At 35.7% G+C, this 11,525-nt stretch overlaps 1 protein-coding gene across 4 annotated transcripts; it reads left to right on the top strand.

The window, feature by feature from the left end:
- Window positions 336-9,459, top strand: LOC109839598. Of its 4 annotated transcripts, XM_020408088.1 has the most exons (6): window positions 342-542; window positions 4,880-4,912; window positions 5,775-5,919; window positions 6,020-6,086; window positions 6,177-6,411; window positions 9,015-9,459. In XM_020408088.1, exons 3-6 carry the CDS (start codon window positions 5,812-5,814, stop codon window positions 9,223-9,225), a joined length of 621 nt encoding a protein of 206 aa, XP_020263677.1. In that variant the 5' UTR covers window positions 342-542; window positions 4,880-4,912; window positions 5,775-5,811; the 3' UTR covers window positions 9,226-9,459. The 4 variants fall into 4 exon arrangements, with proteins under 4 accessions (XP_020263678.1, XP_020263677.1, XP_020263675.1 ...); XM_020408089.1 differs by lacking the exons at window positions 4,880-4,912; window positions 9,015-9,459 and adding an exon at window positions 6,578-9,006 and having other exon boundaries at window positions 336-542; XM_020408086.1 differs by lacking the exon at window positions 4,880-4,912.

Below are 11,525 nucleotides of genomic sequence, written 5' to 3'. Positions count from 1 at the left end.
TTTTTTAAACAAACGCTGTATTTCACTTACGTGCTAATATGAATGTAAAAATTATTTACAAAAAAAATAACTTACATATTTTAAATTTATTTTCAAATTGCCAAACACCCGACATGCATCTTTACCTTAAAAATTAGTCATATTTACCAATGCGGTTTAACTCAATGCACAACCCCAATCCAGAATCCTCAATGTGGGTCCCACTCAAAAAGGCCAATGATCGGGGTGCCGTTACTAGAACGCCCTTGTCCCTTTCCCTTCATTTAATTATAACGCATCCTTGATGAACACGTCGCCCTTTTGCACACGTGTCGGCACCGCCGCGTCTCTCTCCTTTATTTTTTCCTCTCTCCAGAAGCAATCAAACGAAAAAAAGGGAGAGAAAAAAAGCAAAAAAAATGATTTTTTTTCCTCCCTAGGGTTTTAGAGATGATTTATGTAAATTGGGGTTTCTTTATTTGATGGTTAGCGAGAGCGATGAAGAAATCGTTCAAGGATTCTCTCAAAGTACTCGAGGCCGACATCCAGCACGCTAACACACTGTATGTGAGCTCAAAATCCCTTTTTTTTCCGGCGCTTTGATTATTTTCTATTTTTTGAATTTACTTATAATGGCTAAGGAGATTAGGATCGACAAACTTGGTGCATTTTATGAAATTACTGATGTATGGGTCTTGGGAGAGGTTCATCAAAGATGCAAATTTTGCGCAAATTTTCAATTGATTGCAGCTGTTAAGATTATGAGTGGTGTGTACCAAATGTGAGCAGCAAAGAGAATGTTTGAATGCAAGGCGGGTGAGTTGTGAGTAGTGGGTGTGTACAAACTTCATGGGGGTGATTGTCGATATACTGTTTATATGTCGAAAATCGTTGGTGTAGTGTGTTAAAGCTTTGTTGCTCATTCCTTGGGATGTTTCTGATTAGCATTGTGAATCTGAATGATTGTTGGTTTTCGAATATAAGCGGCTTGATGCAATGAAACTGATGCTGACAGCATTTAGTGTGAGTAATTTTATACTAGGTAGGATTTGTTGTTTGGCCCTGTAGCTGAAGCACTTTGTGTATGTGCTAGCTTCAAAGGGGGATGTGTTTTATATACTTGTTATATTTTGGACTTGTGAATGGCGAAAATGGATTGGAGATGTTTAATGTGGACATCCTGTATGAATTTTTGGTGCTTTATCATTTTTCTCGTGCCTTACTCGCCATTCAGATATTGGGTCCATGGATTGTTCATGTTTCATTCCCTAGCTATGGAAATTGCTGTTGATCTGTGGTCTTATCATTGAACATACAATTTGTGAACTACTTTAGAAACGCTGACATTGAACATATATGCAGGTCATGAACCATTTATGTGAAACACAACATAGTTTAGATGACTTATATTTCGTGTTTCTTTATGAATTAGTCCAAATAAGTGTGGCATTTGTGAATGAAAACAATCTCCATCCACTCGGCCATCAATTCTCACTTTGCTTCAGAATCTTCAGGTTGTTTGTAGAAAGCATAACCCAATGAACTTTTTGGTGAAAATTGATTCATGGACGTATACTAAGACTGAAAAAAGCCGACAACCCCTTCTAGTTGAGTGCCCCTCCATCTAGTTGCATTATGTGCACTATAGTAAGTAGACTGTGAATAACAAAAGAAAAGAAGAAGGCGAGAAAAGATGAAGAGAAATAATGTAAGATAGAGAACATGGAAGCAGAAGCAGAGGACAAGATCAATATCAGTAAATATGAGAAGAGTAGAGAACATGGAGAAGAGGAAAAAAAATGAGGAAGGAGAAGATGAGACCACAATCAGCTTGCTAAAAATTTTGGCGCTTCTGTTCTTATTGTTGCTACTAACATATCATCTCATACTACTATGCCCCTAACTATTGCACATAACAGTTAGGAAACAAACTTATAAAAGATAATATAATATTGGCTGCACATATTGTTTTTCAATTTTTAATACTCATTGCTGTACATTTAGGTCATAATTAACAAGTTTATTTCTATTGTTAAGCAAGTGTATTAGAACTTCTTAGCTGGTTTACTGTGGATTTCATTTATAGCTTCTTTTTTGATATATGCTAAGTGACAGGCACGTCTAGGATGGATTCTATATGTGTTGGGCACAAAATTTTCCGGACAAACCATGCATGACTTAATCCTAATGGATAAATGGGTGTTATGCTGCTTTTTCTAATTATAGTGTTTGTACTACCTTTCCTTTTTTACTCTCTTCCACATGTTTCTTTTTTCCTCCTCTTTGTGGCAGTAGTAAGGTATAAGGTAATGTGTAGGATGTGCCCATCTCTCCAGTGTGTTTCGGGCGGAATACGCATTGAGTGCATACTTGAACTGCAGGAGATGTTGGGTTCTTTTCTCAGGACTGATTGATAGATGTGGTTTAGGTTGACTTTGGGTGATGGTTGACTTAGGACTATCTGGTCTGGTTCTAGTTACTGCTCCACTTTCCGATTGGGATTGAACCCAGGTAACAGGGTTGAAAGAAGAATTTACCTTGGAAAGGGTGTCATAGGATGTGGGCGAGCAAGTATGCAGGATTATATCCATGGATAAGCATGCTTTCCTTGCCTGTCATGCATAAGCTATGGTCTGTGACTTGCGGAGTTTGAAGGCAATTTCCTAATATGAGCTCACAATTAGGCTAAGTAGTATTGAGATAGTCAAAGCAGAAACTTGCAGAGAGATTATAAATAAACGTTTTGTTTAAGTAATATCTTTAATACTTTTATTTTAGATAGTTTATAACAGAACTAGACTAATTTTGAAATTACCTCACTTCGTGAAATCTGAAATTCAGAGGAAGGACCATACTGGATTTGAAAATCTTGCGATGAACATTAAACTATGAAAATTTTACGAAATAACTCAATAACTTCCTGACCTTAGTATTGAGCTTCTCTTAGTCCATGTACAATTTGATCAAATAACAAAAAATATAGTTTAAAATACAAATACAAGTATTAAGACTTTTAGGAGTAAAGTGAAAATTTTGTGGAATAAGTTTTTGGGTTGGATCCTAGATGGAAGTGAATACAATTTTATGAAGGTTAATTCCAACATTTTGGGACAACGCTGAATGTTGTGGCAGAACCACTTAAACAATGGCAGAAAAAGTTGAACAGGTAATAATATCAGGCAGAATAACTGAAGAATGAATAACAGGAACATGTGACTAGCTAACCTAGCAAGTTAAAGTGGAAGAACCAGCAAGTAGCAATATGAAGATACAAGTAAGTTGCAATTAAAAGCTTGATGATAGAGATATAAAATAAAGTGACTAGAGAAGAGAGAGCCAAGATCTATGACATGACAATGTGCAATAGTTAGGCCAACCACTTACATCCACTGTTAACAAGCCTCTACTCTGGGATTTGATATCTCCACTGGATCTAATTATTTTCCACCCTATGCTTGTCTTGGCGCTTGCCAACTTCTTTTGGTCAAATGGTTGGACTTCTCACTTGTCAACTTTCTTCAATCCCTAGAGGTTGAACTCTCTCATGTCGAAGGCAAGACGATCTAAAAATACGATTAGAATTGTTGTGTTCTTTTATAAAACAATGAGAACTAGATGAGCACAATTTTCAGTCTCAAGTATAGATGTAGATTGTGAGTATTTCTTAAAGTGAATTGATGATAGCAGTAAATTCACATCTATTGGCACTTGAAGGGAAGAATACCAGGTTGAGGTGGAAAAATGATCAAAAGTGAGCAGAACCTTTGCTAACTAGAGATCTTGTTTTATTGATTAGTGTACATGTTCATATTTTTTATTAACATGTTAATCAATTTTGTAAAACTTCGATGTTACTAACCTTGCAATATAAAAAGAGCAACGAGAAATTTCGAGGAGAGTATGATAAAAATATGAATCAGCTTTACCTGTTAGGGACACTCTTCACTGGACATAGATTGCAATTTGCAATTAATATTACTAGACTGTAGAATGAATAGGCACCCATCTAAGTTAATCTGGGTTAAGATACAAATCTATGTCAAATTTATGAACTTTTGATGTGCTGAAGTTGAATCCAAGCCACAAGGCTTTACAAGCTGATCTTGCAATAGAACAAGAGCAACAAGAAATTCCGAAGAGGGTATGATAAAATATGAATGAGTTTTACCTGTTAGGCACACTCTTCACTTGACACATGCAATTAATTTTACTAGACTATAGAGTACATAGACACCCAACTAAGTTAATCTGGGTTAAGATACAAGTCTATATCAAATTTATGAGCTTTTGATGTGCCGAACATGAAGCCAAGCCACAAGGCCTTTACAAGCCATTGACAAGTCGAGCTTGGTCATGAGCCAACCCGAGCATAGCTCTGCTCAAGCTTTAGAGAGTCTTGATTTTTTGATGAATCTTGATCCATTAATATTGAACAAGTTTGAGCAACCTTGTTCTTGAACCTAACGGCGGCCTGCTTGAGATCAAATTGTTGCCAGATGGACGGTTATTAGGTATTGGATAAAAGGGACTATTGATTGATGGTTAAGAAACTAGCCAACCACATAAAATCTTTATTTACGTATACATCATAACATCTAGATTGATGAAGGTTATCGATCACCCATTGGGATGGTCCATCATGTAGCTTGGTCAATGGAATTATGCGGTTTTTCAAGAGGAACAATAAAGTCATATTATATGTGTATATTCCTACATAAGAGACCTTCCTATGAATGAAATCTAGCTTTAAAAGTAGACCTCATTACAACTCAGTGGTTGACTGATCTATGGATGATCCTTACCATTTGTCTTGCTCTATTCATGTAAGATAATCTAACAATGAGTTCTCTAGTGGGTTCTGATACTTTTACCCATGCACCCCATGTTATCTTATTTGTAGGGAAGTTAATGGCTTTTGCAACCAGTGATCAAGGTGAAATAAGTCTCTAATGCTTAGACTAACTTGGGTGTGTGGATCAAGATGAATGGTGTTGGTCATCTATGCTATGGCCTAAGGGTGTTCTTACTGACCTTATGATGAAACATTTTCATAGGAACTTTTTTTGTCAGTTGATTCAGTTCTCGTATAAGCATAACATGCGTACATAAGTATTTACATATATACATTTGTTTATTTTCCCTTATATAGCATATTGCATATATGCAGAACTGGTTCTGAAAACAAGCATCATATGTGTGGAGATTTTTTATTGAAAACAGATCTGGGAATAAGCATTATGAGTACACCATGGTTGGTTATTCTTTCAGTGGACTGCATTTTTTTATCTTGATTAATACATCTGCAGTAGTCTAAAGGATGAGATAAACTTCCGATTTTTACCCATGCATCAAATGTTCTATGACTGAAGTAATGTATTTACCATAACTAATTTATGAAGGCGAAGGAAGTTTTAGGATTAACTGATCTCATATTCTTTAAACTTATTTGTATATGTTGAACATGGAAAGTGTAGAGCATCTATGAGATGACCTATTGTGGAGTTACAGGAAAGTTCTTACTATTGAGTTCTCATTGGAAAGTTTCCCATGTTTATCAGAAAAAGGTGGGGACAGTTATGATATACATTTAGAAGTTGCTAATTCACTTATTAGTTGCTTTGCATCATTTCTCCTTTATACATTATTTTGGTGTTTTAGTACTTTATTATGACATCTACTTACTGCTTCAAAATCCGATTAGATATTTATTTTTAGGCCCTTACTAAAAAAAAGACATTTTATCCTATGTCTTTAGTACTGTTGGTTCTTTTTCTAATCCATGTCTCATGGTTCAGAGCCTCAGATTTCCCGAGGGACGGTGCATATTTTCAGATGCGTATGTCGTATAGTCCAGCTGCGCACTTATTTCTTTTTCTTGTTCAATGGACAGACTGTAGGCTTGCTGGGTCCCTCGGGCTGCTAAGAATTCTGATATACAAGGTTTCTAGCTAATTATGCTTATATGTTAATCATTCTGTAATATCACTCATTCTTATTTGCATATCTGCTAGTATTATACCCTTAGATCTACCTTGTGTAGGTATATGCTGATGGAGCTACAACCATGTCGACCCATGAAAGGAAAGCAAGTATTAGGGAGTTCTATGGTATATTATGTTGGTTCAGTTTGACTGGAGAACTTCATTCTTCAAATTAATTTTGTTACTTTGTTGATCTTAGAGATTGTTCCTTGACAGGCATAATTTTTCCGTCATTGATGCAACTACAGAAAGGTATAACTGATATGGAAGACAAAAGGCAAAAGGCAATATGCATGGAGAGGTATATGAGAAAAGGTGAAGGTGAAATGAAACTGTTCTCAGAAATAGATGCTGAAAGAGAAAAGGAATGTGGGATCTGCATGGAAATGAACAGCAAGATTGTATTACCTAACTGTGGTCATGCTATGTGCATCAAGTGCTACCATGATTGGTAGGTGCCTCGTCCTCTTATTGTAATCTTTATCTGTGTCATGTTTTCAGCTTTATAATATATCATGTCTGCATCAATAGCTATATCAGATAAATGCTGTTTAATGGAGGTTTTAGCCTTTTAAGTATTATACTCGTTTGCTGAATTTATTTGGAATGTGGAGCAGGTGGGTGTTGGCTTCTTGATTTTGGGGTCAATTAGGGGTATGGCTCTTTTCCCCTTTGCAATATTTATGTTCACGTGGCAGAATGGGTTCCTCTTTTTGTGATATCGAGCCTTTGTGTGGGTGGGTGTGTGGGTGTATGGTGGGGTTAACGGAGTTTGCATGTCAAATTTTATTAGGTTTGGCAGATCCACCCGTGAGATCCACCACTTTGCATGTTCTGCATGTTGCTTAACTCCTCTTTTGAACCAAATCTGGGCTGAAACTTACTCTGTGTACCCAGTTAAATTTGGATGATGCATCTTCAGAAACCTGTTATTGTATAGTGTGTACTGCTTCTTATCCTGCTAATGGCTTATATATACCCATATAGAAATTTATATCTGTACTGTTATCTTTCAGAACTTACTACCGAATCCTTGGTTGGCAAGCGAAGATTAGCTCCTTTACTTGCATAGCACAAAATTGCAATAATTTCAGGATGAATTCACGGTTTATATAGTATTACCTTTTTAAATGAAATGTTGTACCTACTAGTTAGAATATATGGGTAAATGAGAGATTTTAATAGAAGCATGAGGATTTTAAAGGGAAATGAAAATGCAGGGGGGATTTCGAGTAAGCCTTTATATTTATTGCATGAACTGTGTATTAGGTCGTGCAAATCATACTTATCTGTCCAACCACAATCCTTGGTATTTACTGATAACACTTCGGAATACTTCTGAGGGTTGGAAGCTTGCTGCAATTCTTCCTAAGTGGATCTAATCTAACATCGGATGAGACATGTTGAGAATATATTTTCCTGTGCCATTGTCTCTGACTACCTTGAAATAGTCTTAGATTTGAGTGAGATACTATTTCGTATTACGAGTCTAGCGTGCTTTGAGAGAGTTGAGACATTCTTATGCTATAGGGTCTGTTTTGATTTTCCCCATTTGTTCTCTCTGCTTATGGAATGTGATCAATTTACTGATAGCACGGTTTGCAAATATGCCAATTGATACCTATATTGTTGGTTCCGGAGCCTCCTATTCGTGAATCAAGCAGTGTAAAGCTGGTAAATTTCTGTAATTTATGGCCATGAAATAACATGACCTGCTAATTTATGCTATATCGTGATACTATCGTGATACAAGTAAAAAGCAGCCAAGTCAGAATGTCAGATTAAAATGGATTCATACATGCGCGTCGGTGTCAGTTCTCATATCCCAAGCCAAACATGATATGAATTTTGAGAAGTTGCACTTGGGACTGTAAGATCATCTTATCCATGGTACCTTAAAAAGGCCTTCTCTCCACTAGATATGAGGCATTGTGTGATGGTATGGTCAAGGGAAGGAGAATAAGCAGCTTGAAGATTATGTTTATCATATAATCATCTGATATATTGTAAACATGTAATTCTTATTTATCTTATACCCTTTACCAGTAGACATGAGGTATAGATAGAGAGAAACCATGTCTCAGATAGTAGCCTGTTGCCATATCCGGAAGCAGCCCAAATTTTGTCGCTATTTTTCTTGGTCCCAAATTTTGTCACTATTTTTCTTTATTCTCATCTATTTTTCTTGGTCCCGAAGTCTATAGCATGCTTCGTTCTTCACTTCAAAGAACCTAGATACGAGTCCTTTTGTTATTTTTGCTTCAATACCATACCTTACTCTTCATCTTGCCCTTTTATTTTTCTTTAAAAGCTTAATCAGTTTGTATTAAGCACCCTGTTTGAGTATAAATATCTCAAATAAACCAAAAACCGTTTACATCCCACTTCTGTTTGCATTTTCTGCTTCTTATGGTTACCCCTTGAAATGTCTTCAGTAATTTCACACTGTTAAACTTACAAGCTTGTTGTATATCCTTCCAGTAACCTTGTAATTTTACTCTTACCTACTGACAGACACCCAAATTTTCCTGTAGTTTTCTGTGTTACATCTTACATGTTTCCACTTTCTAGCAAACATTATATTTGGATAGTTGTTCCCCGCATGTTCGTACTTATGATGTATCCCTTGCACTATCGGCATCGATTTTCGAGAATTTTTGCAACAACTGGTGAGACTTTTTGTATTAATGACAGTGGCACATAGATATCGTTATCCAATCCTCCTACATCTATATGTTAACGGATAATACACAAGAAAAGCATTAGTGATTGTTGATTCATCGCCAAGATAGCTTACAACCAATAACAGTTCATTATCCAATTGAATGATTGATATTTCCTTTCTCATCAAAATCCATTTACCCATACTCTTGACAGTAGATATGTATGTTTCTACTTCGTAATTAACGGAAAAGAACCCAGATTGTTTTTTCTTTTTGTCTCTCGTCACTAAGTGATATTTATGAAAATAGTTTTTTCATTTGCACTAAAAGAAGCCTGGGTATCGTCTTCTGTTGTTTGTGAAATAATGCATAATTGACTCCTCCATTGTAGGCATTCAAGGTCGCAGTCCTGCCCGTTTTGTCGTGGTAGCCTTGAAGGAATAAACTCAAATGACTTATGGGTATACACTGATGGCAAAGATATCATCGACATGGCAACAGTGACGAGAGAAAACCAGCGGAGGCTTTTCTTCTACATCGATAAGCTTCCTCTAATGCCTCCGGATGCCAACTTTGAATTTTATTATTCTCATGGCAGATGAGTTGAAATGAGATAAATCAACTCGGTTTCTTTATGAGTTCATCCCAAATTCTGTTCATAAGGTTTGCTGCTAGCTGCATCTGAAGCGGGTAGAGAACTTGAGTGCAAATTGTAAATGCGGTCCAGAGAGAGAGAGAGAGAGGGAGGGAGAGAGAGAGAGAGAGGAGAGGGGTGTAAATAATTTTACTGTTTGTAGTTTGGTATGTTTATATGGATGTTGAGACTTCTTTTTTAAGTTGCTGCACGTTTTGCATATAATCTATGTATATGCTGTATCTATCTGTTTTTTTCTTTGCTTGTATTAGTATATTTTGGGTTTTGAGCGCGTAGAAAGTCCTATTAGTATTAGTATATTTTGGGTTTTGAGCAATCATGTATAAGATGCACCTGCAGTCTGGAGTAGGTGTTTAATTAACTCTCAACAAGAGGTATTCTAATAAATTGTAAAAATAAAATTTTCATCGCCAAGATGTTTAAATAGTAATAAAAACACTTCAAGCTCATTGGAATTAAGTAGATCTCTATTTTAAATTAATTGGAAATATGATAAGATCTTTTTTGGAACAAATTTTCAAAACAGTCTTAAACCAGTTTTTAATTTTTAAAACCGACCCATTTTTTTTTACCAAAATCGACCAACTTTTTGCCACGTCAGCTTAATCTCATTTCCTAATTAGTCGGGGTTGTCAACCCCCAACTATTTAGGACATAAAAGATCAGGTTTAAGGCTTCTAATTGGGGTTTAACAACCTCCTAAATAGTCGGGGTTGTCAACCTCGACTGTTTAAGAATGAGATTAAGCTAACGTGGTAAAAAGTGGGTCGATTTTGGTAAAAAAAAAATGGGTCGGTTTTAAAAAATAAAAATTGGTTTGAGGCTGTTTTGAAAATTTGTTCATCTTTTTTGGGATCGACGGTGATTAGAGAAATGATATGTTGATTTGATATCGTTATATTGATAGAAGTGTCAGAATATAATATAGTATATATGTATGTTTTGTAAACAATTTAAAGAAAAGTAAATAAATATGTTGATACTGATGAAACATATTTAGTGATCCGTAGTTCGATTAGGCTATAGATTTTTTTTAATAAATAACGGTCATAGCTTAATTAGGCTATACTTTAATCGGAGAATGACATTGTTATACTAAACTCCCAATAAGTTTCAGAATGCCTTACTATGTTGTTTTCTGGTTATAATTTATGGGGGTTGTCTGTAAAAATGCAGAAAGTTATTGAGAGTTTCCTACAAAATAAAAAAGTGATGGGCTTAGGGCCTGTTTGGTTTAATAGATGGTAGGAATAGGATTAGGAATCCTATTTTTTTATGGATTCCAACCTAATCTATAAAAAATTTCTAGACAAGTTTGTAGTTTTATGGAATCCTATTTTTTTTTTGCATTCTATGTTTGTTTCACCTAATGGAAAAATAGAATCTCACTTTTATAGAAAACCTACAATTCCTAATATCTAGTTTGGTTCAGAATGATAATTTTTAGGGATCAACACTGTAATAACGGCTAGTTCCACCGAAAGCTCCACCTGAAAGCCAAAACCCCAAAACAAGCCAAAAACGTCATAGACTCGTCACGTTGGTTTCAATAACAAATCGATAATCGCTTATCATTAAGGAGTCTTGATGTGACTTATTATTAAGAATCATCGTATTAGCACTAATCACATTAAGTTCATTACTTTCTGGCACTGATTCTTGAAAGTGATTTAGTGTCCACTTCAGCCGTTACATGTTGGTTGATCAATTATTGTGAATTTAGAACTTTTTCACTATGGGGTTGTTTGGTTCGCTATTATAAGGAGTGAAAAACTCAGAAAACCTCTCCACGTTAGATTTTTAGCCAGCCACGTCAGTTTTTTTGTTTCCGTCCATTTCTTTGTGCCGCTTTGGTTCGCTCGGATGGAAGAGGGAAAACTCTGCTGAAATCGCCGCCAACTAAGATTTTTTTCCCTCTCCGATTTCCTTCCCCAACCAAGTGAAATTGATGAAAACTCTGCCACGTCAGATTTTTTTTCCTTCTCTGCTTTGTTTACAAAAGTTTTCCTTTTTTTTCTATGCGAACCAAACACAAGAAAAATAAATACATTGGTTTCCCACCATTCTTTATGTGCGAACCAAAGCAAAACAATCTATTTCTTGAAAAAGTTTAGAAAACTCAAAACTTGTGTTTCTTTACATGGAATTATATTTCTCTATATCAAGGAAACGAAGCAAACAGCCCCTATAAGAAAAAGACGTACATAATTATTTGCATAAGTCATATTTAAATGGGGTTAAGATCGT

This window comes from Asparagus officinalis, chromosome 4 (assembly GCF_001876935.1).
Source record: "Asparagus officinalis chromosome 4, Aspof.V1, whole genome shotgun sequence".
NCBI classification, from domain to species: Eukaryota; Viridiplantae; Streptophyta; class Magnoliopsida; order Asparagales; family Asparagaceae; genus Asparagus; species Asparagus officinalis.
Note: the sequence above shows the minus strand (reverse complement) of the source record. Positions and strands in the feature narration are given on the sequence as shown.